Here is a 21,970-nt window from a genome sequence, read left to right on the forward strand (position 1 = left end):
GCGTACAAAATTAGGCACAATTCAATGTCACTTGATGGATTCACTACATAATCTCAAAATCTTGAAATATCGAATTTCAAAATCTCGAGACTATATACCCGAAACCCCTAAATGCCGAAAGACCAAGAGCGAAATTCAAAATCCCAAATGTACAATACATACAGCACACACATACACACAACTTCCCCCCACAATCAAACATATAATCCTACACTACAGATAAGAAGGGGGGCAAGACCCCCTGCACCCCTACACCCCTTCACTTAAATATACTAACTCCGAGATCGCACAAACAGACACACACAGTAAACTCACACCCACACATTTTACTGTCCTTCACACACACACACCACAGTCACAACACACACTGACACACACTAATGCCCCTAACCAATACACTTGCACATAGATATTTACCTGCACTTCCACCTATCCATCAACAAACCGCAATACCAGAAGCGCTACTTCAGTATCTCCGAACATCAGAATTTTGAATTTTGCCCTTCTGGTCTTTCGATATTTAGGGATTTCGGCTATATAGTCTCAAGATTTTGGAATTCGAGATTATGTAGTGATCCCCACTTGATAGATATCCAGCTGTCATAGTAATAGGACACAGAAGTTAGGATAGGGCAATCCACCTCCACAAAGACACCAGTTACTAGCAAAGTCCCACAGGGGTCAGTGCTGGGTTATCTCCTTTTTTGGCATCTACTTCTCTGAAGTCAAAGCAAACATCAAGGGCCTCAGACTGAGCAGGTTTGCAGATGATTGTAAACTAGGCTTGGTCATTGAATCCCCTAAAGACACTGATACCCTTCAAGAGGACCTGACAAAGACAAACAACTTGCCACAGCCATGGACTAAAACTCAGTGCAAAAAATGCATAATAGTACCCTTTGAAAAGACGGCCACCCATGCAAATTACCAAAGTGATAATAATACACACTGTAAAACTAGACCCAGTGGTCAGGGATCTGGGAGTGCATTTTATGAGTAACCTGACTTTTGTCCCCTATGTGTCTACAGTGGTGATAAAGTAATTATACATTGCACAAGTTATAAGTAAGGGCATAACATCCAGATCCAAGGAGATCATTGTACCAATGAACTCTGCTCTTATCAGATAAGTCATTGAGTACAACACACCTTTCACCATGTACAGCCCGAGAGACCACAGAGGTTCCTCATAAAGTGAATAGAGAGAGTAAATAAGTCCTGTGCAGACCATCTCAAAGCCCTTTCCCCTGTATTTAGTCTCCTACAGGACTGCTGCTTAGTGATCTATGCCTAGCCTACAAGACATCTTCTGATCCCACTCTGATGGATTTGTTGCACATCTGCAAAAGAAATACCATCAGAACTATCCACTCTAAGGACCTAAATCTTGTCTGCAACATAAACAAGGTATGTTGGATGGACAGTTTTTTGTCCCAAAGATCACAGGCTTTTCAGTCCATGTGAAGCAAAGCTTATCCCAAACCCTATTCATATGTAACTTGGATCAGTGGATGAGACATCACACATTTTCCCCTGGTTTGGCACCTTTCTCCCTAATGGACAGGGGCAGCCTGTGAATGCTTGATGTCTACAAGCTTATATCTTAACCATAAATTTCATTGAGGTATTGACATTTGTCAGGAATATTTTGGTAAGTTTGGGGTAAGCTTTGCTAGGCTTAAATGGCTGTTGGGCCGATAGCCTAGCAACTACCTATGACCATTTATGCCAACACTGCACACTGTTCTTAGGGTTGCTAATATCAGCTGTCAAGCACATCTAATTTCCATCCGATATCTACTCTGTAGTGCTCTTTTTTTGTCAGTAGTTGCTGTCCTTCTAGTATATCTGACTCACTGGGATGCAACTTTTCTACAGTCTGAATCTTCTTAAGGTCAGTTGGTTGTGATGCACTGTTCTTGGCATTTGTTTCTGGATTTCTGTTTGCAGGACTGTCCTGTTTCGACAAGATTTTTGAGATTTGTTAGTTTGCTTTGGGATATACAGTCAGCAACAGTACTTGTTAGGCTGATATTATGACAATGTGGAAACTGCTCTTTTGTGAGTGAACAGTAAAATTTCTGCCCTGCCTAGCTGTTGTGCTTGTGGAGAATTTTTGCCTTTATAATATTATCCTTGTCATGTCACCTGTGTTTCAGTAAGTGGGAATAAGAGGTGAATTTTGCAGTGCAGGAGATGCAGGTGCTGCCAAATTTCGTCTGTACAGATGGTGCCCTACTTATGGGGCATGACAACCAAGAACTGAGACAGTGCAGGCTCACGGAAGTGGTTGCAGATGTAAATCCCAGTGGTGAGCATTGCAGGCTCACTAAAGAATGTGCGCAATTAATGACATTAAGGACAGAACTACAAAGGAAAGTGCAAGAATGTCAAGCTTCTACTGGAAATGGAAAGGACACTGTCCCTGAAACTGCAGCTTACTGTACCTCATTGGTATTGCTGTCACGTGAGCTATCTTTTTGCTAGGATCAATGGGGGCATGAATGATGATACATCAAGGAGTGAATGTTGGTATTTACTTATTTCTGTTTATAAAAGAGTATTATTTTTTGCATACGCAGAAGTGTGCTATACAGGACTCAACAGACACCAATGATGCATCCCATGCTCATCCACAGCACATAGGACTTGTAAACAAAAGCATACTCACACCACAGTCTGACACAGTTCACAAATACACTGTTAATGTGGACTAAGTAAAGTTGTACAGCCCTGTTTTAGCAGTGTGATTACAGACACACAGAAGCATACAGAATCATTCATAATGCTTCTAAGTAAGTTGCTTAAATTATGTGTTGCATGGCAGGACACTGTGGACAAAAACACAAACACGTACGCTAACATGTTGGCCAACCACCTCATTCACTGATTCCTGGTTAAACAGGGATCTCACTCTCATCACAGCTCCCCATCTGTAAAAAGTTATAAATGAATGCTGGTCCATATACATTGTAGACTGAGGTGCAAGTCACCTTGAATCCCATTGCATGTGTGTATACCAGCATACCAGTGACTGCAGTCCTGCTGCAGTGCTCCCTGCTTTCTGTGCCTGTAATCTGCTCTACCAGTCACAGGCTGGCTGATACAGAAAAGACATGCAAGGCACACAGTAGGAACATATTTGTGCCAGAAGACAGTATAATAGATTAAAATGCACCAGTCATGCATTTAGAATGAAGAACACACTACATATTGTTCTGTATGCATCTGATGCCTAAAGCCATATTTAGTCAGAGTCCCAGCCAGCCATTGTATACAAGTTAAAAGTACACATGAAAAGCTGCATCCATCCATAGGTGTCTTACAATGACCCCCACCCCCCCAAGTTGTTGTTGTCAGACACTTCCATTTCTCACATGATATAAATGGTTAATTCATTGTTGTGTTAACTCCACTCAGCAGTCTGCTCTTCATCTTTATTGCAGTCTTCATGGACCGGGAAAAAAAAAACAAAGTAGTTACATTTTAAGCCGAGTACTCAATGTGCCACGCTGTGCATCCTTGTGTTCTGAGGTGTACAGTCCTCGTTTGAATAAGCACTTGATGAGCAGCAGCTTTTGAATCCCGCAGTTGCTGCTCATATGAAGGGCATGTGCCACGACTCCTATCTGCTCCCAACCAATACACAGTGCACAGCACATGTCATTTTACCTAAGCTGCGGGTGATAACACCTACCCTTCTGTAGATGCTGGCAGAGAAATGAACTGTACCACCTCCCTCCCTCCCCTCAGGATGGTCAAGCTGGCCTCAGCTAGTCATCCCCATAATTCTGTAACTCAACCCCTACAACGTCCATACCACTAATTGAATACAGGTTGTCTGGGTCACTTTTATGCAATGGGCCCAGGTCAGAAAAGTATAACATAGGGAACGTAAGAACTCCTCTTTAGTATAGTTATTTTGTGAGCTAGATGTACTCCTTGAAAATTGACCATTATTTACAGGTGTGTGTTTTAATTTTTTAGGTATTTATTTCATTTATCAGTTTTTTTGACTCTGTAATGCTGTCATACTAACTAGATGTATGCATCAATATTTTTGGTAAAAATTAGAATCACTGAAGTTATTTCCACAGGGTCTCATAGAATACAAGTGCGATCTATTTTGATTAAGATTCACATCTCTAGCTTCATGAACAAACACCAGAAGCATTATGTCATAGTACCTTGGGTAGTAAAGTCAGTCTTCAGTTTGATCTATGTGAGATCATGGAAGAACTGTATTGTGTATATATTAACCAAGATTTAATGTATGATTTCATTGGCAGACTGCATAAATGTGTACAAAGATTTTAGTTCTTTTGTATAGCAGCATGACCATTCACATTTTTCAGGAGCCATTGTGTCTGTTTTTTTTTTCTATGAACTAAAAAACAATAATGAAAAGTTAATTGTATATATTTTACTAGAAAATGTTGCTGCCTCTTGGTGCTTGGTTCTGCAGCTTGATTCTCAAGTGGGATACCTTTTGTGTTGTTTTCGGATCTTCATTATGTCTACATGGGTTTTTGTCACATGCTCAAATTTCCTCCCACGTCCCAAAGTTGAGCTGCAGGCAAATTAATGATCCACCACATTTTACCCATAGGTGTGTGTGAGTGAGTGAGTGTGCATGCATGTTGGTATGTGTGTTTTTATGCCCTATGATGGGTTGGCAACCCATCTGTGATTAGTTTATCTACCTTGTTCATAATTGGTGCTGGGATACTCAATTTTGGCTATACCCATGACACTCCAAAGGATTAAGTGGGTAAGTGGAGAATGTATGAGTGAATGCATGAATGTATTTCATTGCTGGAAATGTTATGCATGATAACTAAAAAGTGTAGTACATCAGGAATTTAATTATAACTACTGTTTTGATGAGGAGACTTTCTCAGGTTATCAGCAATTCAGTGAGTTATTTGCAAGGGATTAATCACCAACTTTTTCTTTTGCCTTCTGTTTTATCTAGGAAGTCTTTCAAAACACAAGTCACTTGCCAACATTTAGTTCACCAGCAATCGAAACTCACATACACCACATATCGGGTTTATCACAGAAGTTCATTTATCTAAATGACGATGTCATGTTTGGAAAGGATGTATGGCCCGATGATTTCTATACCCATTCCAAAGGTCAAAAGGTGAGTGAAAGACTATGGATGAACCACTGAATATCTTTAAAATCTTATTGCATGTGGTAGCATTAATTTTTCTTTTTTCCTTAAAAAGTATTATTCTGGGGGGGGGGGGGGTAAGCAGTTTGATGCTGGAAGATCAGAAGGCTGTGGGCTGTATTCCCACACCAGGTAGTTAGATTAATTTCTAATACTAACACTACACTAATGCAATATAGGGAGGGTGTAGTGCTCATAGGTTCATAGGAGGTTGCTAGGTTAATGGCCCTAGGGCTTTTACAAGCCTAGCCTTGTAATAACCTGAGTACCTTTATTGACCATAGTTAGATGGTCGTTGTTAGAGCGATTCTGTGATCAGCACAGACTTGCCCTGTCCATGAGGGACAAAGATGCTACCCCCGGGGTGAATTTACAGTCACCCGTCCAGTTTTCAAGGTTGCACTTCAATAGGGTCATTGAGGAGCTCTGCTTTACATGGAGTGGGAGCTTATTCCAGATGAGCAGCAATCGCTGGGAGATGCATCTGTCTGTCCAGCATGATCTGTTAATGTCATAGCCTAGGTTGAGATCCCTGAAGTGAGTTATTCTTGTCCAGTTGGATTTCCAGATTGCAGCATTTCCATTAGGTCAAGGTCCGAGACTGCTCTGTAGGCCTTGCACAGGTCACCTTTCAGCAGCCTCTATGATGCACAGTACAGTGACAGGGCTTTCAGTCTTTCCATGTATGTCATGTTTTGGAGGCCCTGGATTCTCTTGGTTAGAAACCTCTGTGGTCTGTTGCTGCAGGTGTCTAGTGAGGTATCTACAGAAGGTATCATTGTACTCTATTAGTGGTCTGATAAGGGTTGAGTACAGTGGAGCTATAACGTCCCCTGGTCTTGGATGCGATACCCTTATTTATGAGATGCGCAATGTAGAATGTTTTTCTTACCACTATGGACACATGGTGATCAAAGTTTGGATTGCTATCGACATGTGTACCCAAGGCTCACACCACTGAGTTTGAGCTTAGAGGGTTGCTATCTATATCATAATTAGCAGAGGGTTACTTCTTTGGCAAATGGGATAATGAGTTTTTTTCTTTTGCATTAAGTTTTAGCCTGTGAGTTTGGCACTAATCATTTGTCTGTGTCAGCCCTTTCTGTAATATGTTAACATTGTTGGGGACTGTGATTGCACCCAATTTACAGTCATCTGCAAAGATGGTAAGCCACAGGCCGTCTACCTTCACCTGGACTTCAGAGAAATAGATTCCAAACAGTAGAGGACCCAGCACAGAGCCTTGTGGCTCCCCACTGGTAACTGGTCTACTGGTGGAGGTGGTCTCCCCGACTTTGACAGTGTGCGTTCTGTTGTTGAGCTAGTTTGCTACCCATCCAGTAATGTATGGGTTAATCCTCATTTGGGAGAGTTTCATTATGTTACCTGAATGGGTAATTGTGTGAAAAGGCTTGGCTAAATCAAGATAAGCAGTATGTACGGTTTTGCCCTCATCCAGGGCTTTGGTGACTTTCTCAAAGAAGTCCACTAAATTTAATAATCAAGATATACTCTTGATGAAACCAAATAGAGTCGGTCAAGGGTTTGAAGATCAACTAGGCCCTTGTTTATAAGATCCATGATGGTTCTTTCCATGGCCTTGCAGATAAGGCTGGTTAGGCTTATGGGTCAGTAGTTCCCAGGGTCAGTTGATGGGACCCACTTTGTGCAAGGGGAATCACTGGAGCTGTTCTCCACTCTGTTGGGACAAAGACAGTTCTCATGCTATGGTTAAAGAGAGTTCCCAGTGGTTCCACTAGGTCTTGTTTTAGATTGTTTAGTAAGCAGTCTGGGATATTTCTTGTCCCACAGAGGCCATGTTTTTAGCCTTGGAGAGTGCTTGCATGGCCTGTTCTTTGGAGATGCTCTGTAGAGGACTGGTGTCAGGAATGCTTTGGGGTATGTCTGGTGTAGACGGTGGGGGGGTGTAAAGTTATTGCCAAATCTGTTGGCTAGCAGGTTGGCAATTTTTTCATGTTCAGTGTGAGTGGTACCATCCACATCAAGTTTTTCAGACGTAGCTAAAGAATGCCTTATGACTGTCTTTAGCTAGGGATGCTAATTTAGACTTGTAGCTAGCCTTAGAGGACTTGACAAGATATCTGATTTGCTTGTTCAGGCTCTGGAGGGTATCCTTCCTCTGTTCAGTAAGTTCCCTCCTGTTCTTGGATATCTGTTTCTTTTATTGTATAGCTTATTTGTACTTACAGTCTACCAGGGTGGCTTGTATTTTTTTGGGGAAGACCTTGTTTTGTTCTGTCGAGTCAGTGCATTTGTTTAAGTGGCTGTATAGGGCATCAGTGTATTCCTCTGCATAGGAGTCATTGTTAGCTATGTTGGCAGGGGCTTTGAAATTTTTTATACCATTGCTTAGTAGGCAATAGTTTGCTTTGGAGAAATTTTTCAGATGTTCTTCATCTCACATTGCTGCAGTCCTTACTTATGGGTAGTCCGCTGTCCTCGGTCGGCCCGAATACCAAAGTATTAGGCTGACGTCGGTCATGGGCGCACAGCCCTGACATCAGAGCGTCAGGGTATAAAAGCGCATGACCGACGTCATATCCTCAGTCTTTTTTGCCGCATGGTCCGATGCAGAAGCAGCGTTGCAAGTGCCGTTCGGCTTTCTGAAATTTTTTGTTTTCGGAGTTTCAGACATACCAAGTTGGGCTAAGTACCCCGTTGGGGAGCATTTTTGTTTTTTCTTGCCTCAGTTATTTACCGGATGTCAGAAAAAGTGAATAATTGTATTTCTTGTGGGAAGCAGATACCGCATAGGGATTACCACTCGCTTTGTATCCCTTGCTTGGGACCGGAGCACGACGTAGTTGGGTGTCGGTTTTGTGCTAGGTTTAATAAGCGCACTATTAAGAGAATGCTAGATTGAGCTAGGTTAGTCTTTGGCAAAAGGTGTAATTATAATATGCCGTCGGATCCTCCGACGCCCGCTTCCACGAAGAAGCGTAAAGACAAATCTGTAAAGCCTAGACAGGATGATTCGTCCATTTCGGACGCCGGTCCTTTAGAGACTGTAGTGGAACAGGTGGAGCCGGCTGAAGTTTCTGTTGAGTCTCAGGGGGAAACCTTGATTTTACAGGATGTGGCCTCACAGGAGTCAGGTCAGGCTGAAGGGGCCTCTCAGGTTACTATTCTCCCTTCTTTGCCTAAGGGGGTTAGGCCTTCTGCTTCTGTTTCTAGGGCTCCTTCTAAGGGCAGGTCTGTTTTGCCTTCTTCTGGAGTTAGTTCTGGTTCTTCAGGGTCTGTACCTAAGAAGCATATGCTTAAGATGGCAGAAGATTTGATTTCTTTAATTAGAGGCTCCATGCCCCCTCCTGAGAAGAGGCCCAGGGTAGAGCCAGAGTTGGAAATTTTGGAGCAGGCCTCAGATGATTCTGAGTCTTCTACTGAAGATATTCAAGATTTTCCTCCTTACTCTGATTCAGATGCGGAGGATTCTACTCCTTCTGCTTCCCCTCCAGAGGATTTTTCATTTTCAGAAACCTTACACTCTATGAGGGAACATTTTAAGTGGGAAGGACAGGATTACTCAGATTCCAGAAAGAGGCTTAGAGAGTTCTTGTTTTTACCACAGCACAGACCCTTAGCTATTCCTCCTGTTTTGGATGTTGTTCAGGATGTTTTTTCGGAGGCCTCATTCAATCCAGATTCTGTGCCTCCTGCACCAGTTAAACCGGACAGGTATTATAGGGTACCTGAGGCTCATAAATACCTATATAAGAGTCCTAGGGCGGACCCAGAAACTATTAGTCAGGGGCCTAAGGGTGTTAGGGCTTCTGTTGTAAAGAATCCGGTTCCTCTAGATAAGGAAGCTAGAGCTTTGGACAGATGGGGTAAGAAGGTGTACACCTCTTCTACTTTAGCAATGAGGGCTTTAAATTGCCAGTTTCATATGTTGAAATATCAGAATTTCCTCCTTTCTCAGCTAAAATCTAAAGTGGATGCTTTGGCAGAGGGCATAGAGTGTAAAGAATTGCAAGATTTGGTGCATGTTTCTGAACAGGTGGGGAAACATTCTTTGCAGTGTGGCTTTGATGCTTTGCAGGCTTCTTCGAGAGTGGCTGCCACTGGTTCAGTTCTTCGTAGGCATGCCTGGCTTAAGGATCAGAATTTATCTGAGCATGTTAAGTCTAGAATTCTGGATGCCCCTTTACAGTCTGAAGTTTTGTTTGGTCCTCCTGTGGAGTCTGTTCTGAAGAAAATGGAGGACAAGGCTAAGTCTATGCAGACTGTTAAAGATTTTTTGCAGGTTCAACCTCCTAAGTTTAGTAGAAATTGGCCTGCTAAGGGGTGGACGTACCCTTCTTCTGATTCCCAGTCTAGGGGTAGATCTAGGCGGGGTAGGGGCAGAGCTCAAAGTACCTTTAGGCCTAGGACATGGAGTTCGCCTGCTCAATCTGCTGGTGAGGGTAGGGGGCAGTCCTTTCGTAAACAGGCCCAATGACCTGCATTTTCAGCTGCCAGACCCTTCTTGCCTGGTAGCTCCTTTGGGAGGAAAACTAGCTCTCTTCAAGCAAAATTGGTTCTTAATCACCCAAAACAAATGGGTGTTGGACATTATAAACAAAGGTTACAAGTTTTATTTCCATACTTTGCCTCCTTTCAAAGGTATGCCAGGCATTCCTCCTCGACAAAGAATGGAGGCTCACAAACAGATTTCATTACTTCTTCACATGGGAGCCATACAGCCAGTACCTCCTTCAGAAGTGGGTCTAGGGTTTTATTCCCACCTGTTTCTAGTACCAAAGAAAGGGAACATGTGGAGACCGATTTTGGATTTATCTCTCCTCAACACTTATTTGGACATTCCAAGGTTCAAGATGTTGACATTACAACAGCTTTTGCCTCTCCTGGGAAAAGATCACTGGATGGTAACTTTGGATCTAAAAGAGGCTTATCTTCATGTCCCTATCAGGCCCAGTTGCAGGAAGTACCTGCGTTTTCGAGCTGGGAATTTACATTATCAGTTCTCTGCATTGCCCTTTGGCTTATCTACTGCGCCCAGAGTGTTCACAAAGGTTCTGGCTCCAGTGATAGCCTTTTTCAGGATGGAAGGAATACAAATTTATCCTTATTTGGACGATTGCCTGATTATTGCACAAGAAAAGGACGAGCTTCTTCAACATCTGCAGTATGTGATGGTAGTGTTAAGATGCCTAGGGTATTCTGTGAACAAAACAAAGTCCAGTCTAGTACCCTCTCAGGACATGTGCTTTCTGGGTGTGAGACTGAATACAGCTTCCCAGATGGCCTTTTTGACCCCGGACAAACAGAAAAGTCTTTCACGTTATTTCCATCAAATGTCTCTACAGTCCAGGCTGACTGCAAGGACAGTCCTTCAAGCCTTGGGGTTCATGGCATCTTGTATTCTGGTGCTTCCCAATGCCAAACTGCATATGAGGAAGCTTCAATGGTATCTCAAAAATCTATGGACACAACACTGCCAGGATCTAGACACTGTCATTCAGATAATACCTTGCATTCAGAAGGAATTTTTGTGGTGGGCTCAGGAATGTCACCTGAACAAGGGACTCTCTGTGACCTGACCAGAGGCGAGTCAGATTCTAACGACGGATGCCTCGGACAAGGCTTGGGGAGCACACCTCGATGGAAAATGGGTGCAAGACACGTGGCCTGCCAGACTTCAACATTTGCATATCAACCTAAAGGAGATGTTAGCAGTACAATTTGCATTGATGGCTTTCAAGGATTTACTTCACCCAGGGCAGGTGTTGATTCTAACAGACAACACAACTGTCATGTGGTACATCAACAAGCAAGGGGGAACTCATTCTTACCCTCTTTGCAGACAAGCGATGATTTTGTGGGAGACAGCTCTCAGTTACAACCTCAGTCTTCAGGCAAGGTTTCTGCCAGGAGCACAGAACTCCTTAGCAGATGTATTGAGCAGACAAATAGCGGATCCTCACGAGTGGAAATTGGATCCTCAGGTATTTCAAAAGTTGACAGTGTCATGGGGAACTCCAGACATAGATCTGTTCGCTTCTCCACTAAATTACCAGTTGCCAAAGTTTTGCACAAAAAGGTTTCATCCCACAGCTTGGAGGGTGGATGCTCTGTCATTCAGTTGGAACAGTCTTCATGTATATGCCTTTCCACCTCTACCTCTTCTGCCCAAGGTTCTCTTGAAGGCCAGACAAGACAAGCCATCCATGATCCTGATAGCACCGGATTGGCCTCGACAACACTGGTACCCACTACTGAGGAGTTTGGTCCGAGAGCCTCCATGGCCTCTGCCTTTGATTCCACACCTTTGTCTCAGGAGGGCAATCACTTTCTCAATGTCAGAATTCAGTCTCTGCATCTAACAGCCTGGCATATTCTGTTTTGAATTCTGGAGGTTCTCAGCTTCCACAACAAGTTTTGAAGGTTATTTTGGAGGCCAGGAGGCCTAGTACAAGGAAAGTTTATGCTGATAAATGGAGGAGATTTTTATTTGGAGCAAAGGGAAGGACTTTGATGTTTCCAAGCCTAATTTGAGTGCTTCCTTACAATATCTTACTGAGTTATTAGACAAAGGTTTGTCCTTCTCCTCCATAAAGGTTCATGCTGCAGCCATTTTGGCTCATTATGACTGTGACCCTCCTTTATTCTCTCATCCTTTGTTTAAGCAGTTTCTCAGAGGGGCAAAGAACATAAGACCCCCACGTAGAGCTCCTACTCCTGCTTGGGATCTCAATTTTGTGTTGGAAAAGCTTACTCTACAACCTTTGAGCCTGCAGCTACTGCCGAATTAAAGTATTTATCATGGAAAACTGCTTTTTTGTTGGCCATTACTTCTGCAAGAAGGGTTTCTGAATTACAGGCCCTTATGGCAGTGGAGCCTTTCTTGATTTTTCATAAGGATAGGGTATCTTTGCATACTAATCCTTCCTTTATGCCTAAAGTGGTTTCTAGTGTGGCCTTAAACCAAACTATTCATTTGCCTACTTTTTATGCAAATCCTCAAAATAAAGGGGAGAAGATTTTGCATACTTTGGATATTCACAGGCAGTTGCGTTATTATTTGAGCAGAACCAAGGAGTTCAGACAGTCTCAGCAGTTGTTTGTTTCCTTTGCTTTGGGTTCACAGGGTAGACCTGTTTCAAAACAAACTATTTCTAAATGGATTGGGTTTTGTATTTCTTTTTGTTATTCCCATCATGGTAAGGAGATTCCGGCTGGAATCAGACCTCATTCCACTAGAGCTACTGCAACTTCTACTGCCTTTCTAAGTGTCGTAGCTACAAAGGATATTTTGGAAGCAGCCACTTGGAGTTCAGTACATACTTTTCTAAACATTACCACCTTCCTCTTTATTCTAAATCTAGGGCTGGATTTGCCACTGCAATATTGCAGGGCATTTTAGCTGCCCCTAATGCTTTATGATTTTTCCAACCTCCCTTTCCGTTGCTTTGGGATTCTACCCATAAGTAAGGACTGCAGCAATGTGAGATGAAGAACATAGTACAGTTTTGTACCTACCATAAATGTAGATGTTCGAAGATCCACATTGCTGCAGTCCAATTTTCCCTCCCTCCTTCCCTCTGTAGCTTAGCATGGTTATATGGTTTGGGTGATGGCTGTAGTTGGGCATATCCTTTGTGGGAGGTTCTCTGTTTTTTGGCTGTGGCCTTTCTTTTAGGGCCTTCTGACATCTGGGGCAAGAAAAGACTGAGGATATGACGTCGGTCATGCGCTTTTATACCCTGACGCTCTGATGTCAGGGCTGTGCGCCCATGACCGACGTCAGCCTAATACTTTGGTATTCGGGCCGACCGAGGACAGCGGACTACCCATAAGTAAGGACTGCAGCAATGTGGATCTTCGAACATCTACATTTATGGTAGGTACAAAACTGTACTTTTTTTTTACTCCTGTGGGGGTGTCGGGTTTGATCTTTACTTCAGACAAGACAGATTTATGATCTGGCCTTACCAGGGAGGGCAGCACACACGGGGTAGTGCAGTGACCCCTCCCCCATGTTGGTGAGCACTAGGTCCAGGATATTTCAGCCCCTTGTGGGGGTGTGGACCAGCTGTTCCAGGGCATTTGAATTAAGAAAGTCTAGGAATCTCATAGTAATCATGTTTGTGCTCCTGTAAGTTGCCAAATCAATGGAAAGATAGTTGAAATCTCCCATGACCAAGGTGTTTGGCAGTATACTGACCGACTTTAGCAAGTCCAAGTAGGTGGTGTGCTTCTCATGGTTCATGGTAGGAGACTTGTAGCTAGCAATGATATGGAGGGATATTTTACAAGTAGTTAATTGGACCTGGGGTAGCTCAAGAGAGTCATACTATTTAACCAATCTTGAGGTGTATTTGCATTTAATGAATATGAATACACCTCCACCTCAGGCTCTTTCATGCTTCTTTTGAGGTCTGAACATGTGAAAAGTATTGTGGTCTTGTACGGCCAGGGTGCTCTCAGCAGCCTTGAACTGAGTCTCAGTGACTGCATAAATGTCAGCATCTTCCAAGGTGAGAAGTGCTTTCAGGGAGTGCAGTCTACTGTTTAAGCTCCTAGCGTTAAGCATCATGACCTTGACTTTGTCTTTAGTAGATTTTTTTATGGCAGGCATTTTGTTGTTAGGACATTACCAAAAAAAGGCACTATGGGGGAGGCAAGTGTCTTTGCCAGTACGAAAGCCTTGAGGAGACAGGTGAAGGCCATCTCTGGCAAAGCAGCTTGGACTGTCGACCATGTCTTCCAAGAGAGAAAGATACTGGATCTCCCTGGAATGACACCAGAAGTTAAGCAAATTATTTAAATCAATCATTAATCTTTTTTTTTTTTATTATTGTGGCATCATCCTAGGTGAAGGTAGAATGCTGCTTAGGGCTAGGGACATACCTGCCTGGGACACGTAGTCTGAGAGTTTGGTCATGTCTCTCTTCATATAGTCCAGAGAGGTACATCTCAAGTCATTCACACCATGTACTACCATAAAGTCATAACATTTCTTGTTGCTGAGCAGCTTGAGTGCATGCGTGATTTGATGGATCTTGGCACCTGACAGGCAGCTGGCCATGACCTTCTCCTTGTTCAGCCTGGTGAGGGGGACATCTGTGTGTTGCACTATTGAGTCACCTGTGATCGGAACATTAGGTTTTGAGGGGTTTTGCCTTAGGGTCCTGATTGTTGAGTAACTGATGTGTGTTATGTGTAGTGGTGGATTCTGTTCATGCACCAGTATGTGTATGTTTGCGGTCTCTGGTGTTTTGGTAGGCTCTTAGTGAGTGCTTCCGCATGTGTGGGTTTGTGTCATGACCTTATCGTGTGTAAGAAGAGAGTTGTGTATGCTGACAACTTGTTGTATGTCTTGTATATTTTTATGTGAAAGACCTGATTCTAATTTCATGTTATAGTTGCATTTCTCACATGCTGTGTTTGTTTTAGGAGCACGTGGTTATCAGTATACATGAGGTAATCACTACATTGTCTCAGGATGCCCATGTCAATCAGGTTGACTGGAGAAATGGTTGGGAAACTGTCCATCCGTTATGGCAGGTATATATTGTAGTAACTAGTAGGGATGGGCTAGATGAACCAAGGTTTGTTTGTGAGACTAACAATGGCAGCTCTTCTGTGGAGGGCTGAACTCCTGAGTGTGCATTCCTTTGGATTATTTTTTAAACAGTAGCCCAGCTTGTCTGAGTTGTAGATAGTTCAAATGTACGAAAAAAGATTAGGGTAAGTTTCCTGGTGCCCTGACCAAATTTCCCCTAGTCAGAATGATGAATAAGAAGTGTGTGCAAGATGTAAACTTAATTGGAATGTATCTGTTATACCCAGATATTAGAAGTGTAATAGAAACCTCTTTAATATGGCTAGTTTTGATGATGCTTGTCAACGAGTAGGATTAATAACATAAATGTATGGGAACTTGTATTACCTGCCACTGAATCTAGTTTGTCCTGTGTACCTTTGATTGTCCATTCATGACTCATAACCCATTTATTTATCATGGCTAAAGAAATATATTGACTCCTTGAGTTCCACAATACATGTTCATCATATTTGTTATTGCTGCAGTAGCCTTAGCTGTATGGTTTATATCCTGCATAGGATACAACCGACGACTAGCTTCCAAAGCTGCAGAGCACCTTCCACTCACACAAATTGTCATCAGCTCAAGGTGAGCTGACTAAAAAGACAGGTTTTAGCACCAAGCCCTTCAAGAGCCTTCCTGCTGCCAAAGAGTACTTCCCTGAAGCTTTCGAGGTTCGATGGTCAGCTTGTGCCGTTCCTTTGCTGGGTAGATAAGTTGTCTGTGGAGAAAAAAAACTTCCATTTTAAAATATTATTTAATAGCACTTTCCTGTTCAGGAAAGTTGTTTTAAAGCTAAGAGTTTGTATTTTAAGAGACAGTCACTAGACTGTATTGTACTTTTAAATGAGAGCGCTCTTTTGTCCCGTCAGTTTCAAAGTAGTTTAAAGCAATTGAAAATCATTTATTCTGAGAAATTTTGTTTAGTTAACTTTTTTGGGACTGGCAGAGCTTTTTAAAGTGCTTTTTACTGTGTTTTTACATGAAAAAAGTCACTTTTAAATACTTAGGTTTTTCTGTCTTTTGCTGCTTATTTTCCCCAGGATCGAGACACCATTTTTGCATTGACTGTGGACCCCACTGTCAGTCCCATCCTTCCAGCCACAAAAAGAAAAAGTTAAGCAAACATCTTTGTTTTCACAGCAGGCTACAAATACGCCTTAGCCACAGGTGGTTGATTGTGTTGTGGCCATTAGTTGTATCTCAGACCAGAGGTTAGCCACGTCCCCTGCAGCTGTTGGTGCCCCCCCTCAGTGGGCAAGGGAGTGCTGTTCTTGGTGGTCCTGTGAGAGGAAACAGGAAAGGCATCCATTTTTTGTCAAAATGTTGTGCCCATCCCTGGTTAAGCTGCTGTTGCCATTAATAACAATGCCGGTCCCTTTCTTCTTGTCAAAAAGAAACGGAAAACTTAATCTATATCTACTCCTCAAATTTCCTTAGACAGGAGTAGCTTTTTAAGTTTGGCTCAAGGTTTGATCCAGGCTATTGAGCCTTCATATAATGTAGTTTTTGGTAAAAGAAAGAGGGGTGCCTCTTTTCCTGAAGAGATTCAAGATTCTAAATCTGTACAGCAAGATGAAGGGACAGATGCAAGGCTTTTCCCTCAGATCTCTGCATCAAACTAAGAGGAGAGATCAGTTTCGGATTCTCTGTGGGCATTTCTCTTTCTCTGAGACTACTTCCAGAATGTGCCAGTGTTTTCAGTGGGTGAACACTGAGGTATCTTAGTCCCTCATAAAATGTTATATGCTGTTACAGAAGGCATTTCAGAACCTTCATCCATTCTTCCAGTTCTGATAGCTGTGGAGGATGTGTGTCTTACTCCCTGCAGTTTTCCTGATAGTTAGCCAGCTGCCCCTAAAAAGGCAGACAAGATGTATAAAGTTCCTCTGTCTTAAGTTTTTATGCATTTTCCCAAACCTCACCAAGAAGCTATATCTTTAGTTAATTCTACTGCTGCCAAATATTTAGTTAATTCCAATCCCACTCTGTTTGATAAGAAAAAGATTATTGATAAGTATGAGGAAAATTGTGTATGCTTCTGTAATGTTGATTTTCAGAATTTTGAATTGTCAGACTCGTGTTAAAGCTTGTTGTAAGTAATTGTGAAAGCATGAGGAATGTTTTGTCTGCAGTTTTTTCTTGTGAGGAAAAATCAAAGTACAAAATGAAAAAAAAAAAAAAAATGGCCATAAAACTTTTATTAGGTAAGATAAGCACTTTCCTGTTAATGCTCCATTACATCCAGTTTAGAAAACCAAGCGAGACAGTCACATTTAAACAGAAATAAAAAATATATGAAGAGGATCACCAAAGGAACACTGCAGCACTAAATCCAGAAAATATATTGAAAAAAGTTAAGCGCTTTCGTCAAAATTACAAGACGTAATCAGAACAAGAACATACAAAAAATGCCATATTTCCTTTGGTGATCCTCTTCATATATATTTTTACTTGGTTTTGGTGCTCGTTATTTATAAGTATGATTTAAACAGAAATGTTAACCAATCACAATACCAATTCAATAAGCCATGACCTATCGTATCGAGTTCATTTTTCTCCCTTTCGGGGCAGGCTTTAAAGAAACCTCTTGAGGCAATGTTACAACTGCCTCATGTACACAGACAACCCTCTCCTCCTCCCAACAAATTCCAACACATGTGAGAGATGCAACCATATAGCCAAACTGGAGGCTAAGCTCTCTCAACTCAGTACTGGCATAACCAGTCAGGAGGAGAAGGAAACCACACTCACTACAATTCCAGTCTCTCATAGACCTACCACAACAGCAAACCAAACACATAATCACACAAAAACATACTCGGAGGCTCTAAATAAAGATCTGCCTAAGCAGCAGAGACCTCCAAAGCAGACACTCAAGCAACCGTTACCCCAAAACAAAACACGTGCAACACATATCTCACAAAGCCAGTGTGCCGAACAGTCACAGCCCTTAAGACTAAACAACACACCTGATACACTTGTAATAGGTGACTATCGTCAGGCACACTGACGTCCCGCTCACCAGGCTGAACAAGGAGAGGGTCACGGTGAGCAGCCTGTCGGGCGCTAGGATCCGCCACATAACACAAGCACTCGGGTCACTCCAAGGCAAGTACAAATATGACTCAGTCATTGTCCATGCTGGTGTGAATGACCTGAGACGCACTCCCTGGACTACATGAAAAGAGACATAAAGGAGCTCTCTGAGCATGTAGCCCAGGCCGGTATGACCCTGACCTTGAGTAGCATCTTACCTTCACCAAGAATGATGCCACAATATGAAGACAAGATGATCAATTTCAACAATTGGCTTAAGTACTGGTGTCATTCAAAGGGGATCCAATGCCTGTCAGCTTGGGATGATATGCTCGACAGGCCACGATGCTTCGCTAGGGACGGCTTGCACCTGTCACCCTGGGCTTCGGATATTGGCAAAGGCTCTTGCTACCCCATAGTGCCTTTTAGGCAAGGCTCAAAAGACAAACCCACCTCCATAGGTATCACAAGGGACAAGAAACTAAGAGTAATGCTACTCAACGCCAGAAGTCTAAACCTCAAGATGCACGCAAACTCTCCTTAGCATGGAGAACATCGATATCTGTGCAGTAACAGAAACCTGGTTCAGGGCTCCCGAGAGCACCCCAGCACTACCAGGTTATACCTCATACCATGCTTTTCGGCCCCAAAACTTGGACCGAACCACAAAAGGAGGGGGAGTATCGATATTCATCAAAGATACCCACACCTCCAGGTTGGTGGCAAAGCACGAAGCATCAGAGACTATCCATGTGCAACTAACAGTGGGTAAAACTGCCTTCCAGTTTATAGCTTGTTACAGACCACCCTCCCAAACCCAGGAACCCCACTCAGCCTTTCTGAAAACACTGGAAAATATGAAGGTCTCTCCAAACACCATTATATTGGGCGACTTCAACTACCCAAACATAGACTGGGAGCATTACTCTAGCTCCAATACCCTAGCCCAAAGGTTCCTAGAATTTATAAACTCAAATGCTATGGAACAACTTGTTACCACCCCCACAAGAGGGGAAAACATACTGGACCTGATCATCACCAACATGGGGACTCTGTGCTCCAGACCAGAAGTGTATCCCTCACTGGTAAGATCAGACCATAAACTAATCTCACTGGATATTCACATCCCGACCCCACCCCCTGCCCAGAAAACCAAAGTGAAAAACTTCTCTAAAGCAAATTTCACACTCCTCAAAACCGAGGTGGAATCCTTCAAAGCCCCCGGGCCTGTGGAAAATACGGCCCAGACCGCAGAATCCTTTATAAATGCATTCTATGAACACCTTCAGGAATGCATGGATCATGCGATCCCAAATAAAACCAAGACCCAATCCTCCAAAGGCAGACGTCCTGTCTGGTGGACCCCAGCCATAAACAAACTATACAACAGAAGGAGGAAGCTACTAAATGATAGAGCAAAATCCCAAAAAGGGAAGGCATCACTGATCAGTATTAGCAAAAACTACGGGCACTCATAAAATTGTCTAAGGCCAGCTTCGAGAGAAAAATTGCACAGGACACTAAGGATAATCACAAGGCTTTCTTTAGTTATGTTAGGAACCTGGGTGGTAATTCCCAGATATGCTCAGAATTAGTCCAAAATGACAAAAAATACACTGAACCCACAGACATTGCCAACATCCTAGCTGACAGGTTCAGCGCAAACCCCCCCCCACCAAAAGGGCAAATATCTATCCCAGCAGAGTGCTGCCCCCCCTGACATCTCAGATGCTCAGGTAAGAGCCGCCCTCTCCAAAGCAAAAAACACAGCATCAATGGGACCAGACTGTGTCCTGGGCTGCGACCTACATGAACTCCAAGAAGAGCTAAACCCAAACATAAAACTACTGTTCAATCTCAGCCTTACTACAGGATATGTCCCCAAAGAGTGGCACACAGCAACAGTGGTCCCTCTCCATAAAGGTGGTGCTTCAACAGATCCTGGAAACTATCGCCCCATAAGCCTGACTAGCTTGGTCTGCAAAGCTATGGAAAGGATCATCATGGACCAGACATTGGATCCTACCCAGTTCGGCTTTGTTAAGGGCAGATCCTGCCTCTTAAACCTGGTTGATTTCTTTGAAACAGTCACCAAGACCAATGACGAGGGGAAGGTGGTCCACACAGCCTACCTGGACCTCGCAAAAGCCTTTGATACAATACCCCACTCGGGCATTATAGATAAGCTCACCAGCTTAAATATTAAACCCCTATGTCACTAGATGGATTGCAAACTGGCTCAAGGACAGAACCCACATGGTTAGAATTGCTGGAGCCATGTCAGACTCCAAACCAGTTACAAGTGGTGTCCCACAAGGCTCAGTCCTGGGACCTCTCTTGTTCGGTATATATTTCTCGGAGGTACAGGCCAACACGGAAGGACTGTGGCTGACCAAGTTCGCAGATGACTGCAAACTGGGCGCCATAATCGACTCTCCAGCCGACACAAGCATCCTCCAAAAGGGCCTCATAGAAACAGACAACTGGTGCCAGAGCCATGGCCTGAAGCTAAATGCCAAAAAGTGTATAGTCATCCCCTACGGCAAAAACAAGTGCCCACAAATTACCACATAGGTGGTAATCCATTAAGTACAGAAGAAGTAATTAGGGACCTGGGGACCCAAGTTGATAGCAATCTCTCATTTGACAACCACGTGGCCAAAGTGGTTAGAAAAACATTTTATATAGCCCACCTAATCATGAAGGAATTCACATCTAGATCAGGGGAGGTCATCGTGCCTTTTTACTCATCCCTTATCAGGCCCATAATTGAGTACAATGCCCCTTTTGGGATGTACCTTACCAGACACCTGCAGCAACTGGAAAGACCCCAAAAGTACCTCACCAAGAGGATCAAAGGGCTCAAACAGATGCCATATGCTGCCCGATTAAAGAAACTCCAGCTCTACTCAGTGGCATACCGCCTGTTCAGAGGCGATCTGTGCATGACGTATAAAGCCATGTCCAACCTGGAATTAATGGACATGCTGCACCTCAGAAAATCCAAATCCCATCGAGCTACGCGCTCGAGAGACTTGAACCTCAGCACTGAAATAAATAGGACATGCTGGAGGGACAGATTCATAACCCAGAGGCTCCCTTCACTCTGGAATAAAATCCCAGTCCAGGTTAGGCAGAGTCCCTCATTGACTGTCTTCAAGAGGAATCTTGATGAGTGGATGGGAGATCGTAGGTTTACCCCGGGTATCACTTCTGTGTCACTGTTAGACAGAGGCACAGTATACTAACCTCGAAAAAGGGCATAGCAAAATAAATTTAAAATGGGTGGCGAAAGCCAGACACATTCTGGCTAGGTTTATAAATGCCCTAGGGCAGATAGCCTAGTATGAACCTATGAGCCTATTCACAATAGTACCTGGATAACTCTCAGCTTGTAATCTTAGCATCCACTTAAGCTCTAATGTTTCTATGTAGTTGTTTAAGACACCACCCCTAGGGTTTGATCTAACACACTGTAGAACTCTAAAGGAGAATTTATGCTATGGATTCTCTTCAGTATGTGTGGCCAAAGCATTCCTAACATCACAAACTCTAATATCATATAAGTGTTTTAAAAGTCTGTCCTTTCATTTATTGACAGTCTTCCTTACATTAAAAACATAAACAGGCATCAATCACATGTAGCTAATTATACAAGTTGTGTTGTCTGACAATCAGCATAAAACCTAGGTTAAAAAATATATATGCTAAGGTAGGATGTTCAAAAATCTGTGATTTTGCAATAACTGAGCAAACCTTACATCTTTTGCAAGGAAAAGTGCCTGTTTTATGTGTAATACTATTAAGTACCTGTTTTCCAGATCTACATAGTAACTGTTTCAAATTACCAGACTTCTTAAAACCAAGCCTAGGTTTGCTACCTACAATATCCAACGTTTTGGAATCAGCAGTTAATAGCTGCCAGTTCTTGGTGATGATGTCACACATTAGGTCGACGCCATTAGTAAACTTAGTAAAAAAAATCTTAGGCCATTCCATGAACCAGGCCTAGTGATTCTCCCCTTTTTTTACCTGTCTTTGGCCATCCCAATAAAAAGATTTGGCCATACCATTCCTGTTTGACATGACTTGCTCAGAAATGTCATCAGTTTGTTTTTTTCTTATATCTCCTATCCAAGAACTGTTGGGTAAGTAGCCTTATATTCATATGACAATCATCATCC

The 21,970-nt window shown here is 42.9% G+C and overlaps 1 protein-coding gene across 3 annotated transcripts in view; it reads left to right on the plus strand.

Moving 5' to 3' along the window:
- The window catches only part of GNPTAB (N-acetylglucosamine-1-phosphate transferase subunits alpha and beta), a 1,418,669-nt gene that overhangs the window by 690,078 nt on the left and 706,621 nt on the right, over positions 1-21,970 (plus strand). For all 3 annotated transcript variants that reach the window (XM_044087751.1, XM_044087750.1, XM_044087752.1), the window contains exon 10: positions 4,976-5,146. In XM_044087751.1, the coding sequence (XP_043943686.1) occupies positions 4,976-5,146 (171 nt within the window). The remainder of the gene's footprint in view (positions 1-4,975; positions 5,147-21,970) is intronic.

This window comes from Protopterus annectens, chromosome 11.part0 (assembly GCF_019279795.1).
Source record: "Protopterus annectens isolate FY-2018-M chromosome 11.part0, PAN1.0, whole genome shotgun sequence".
Classification (NCBI taxonomy): domain Eukaryota; kingdom Metazoa; phylum Chordata; order Ceratodontiformes; family Protopteridae; genus Protopterus; species Protopterus annectens.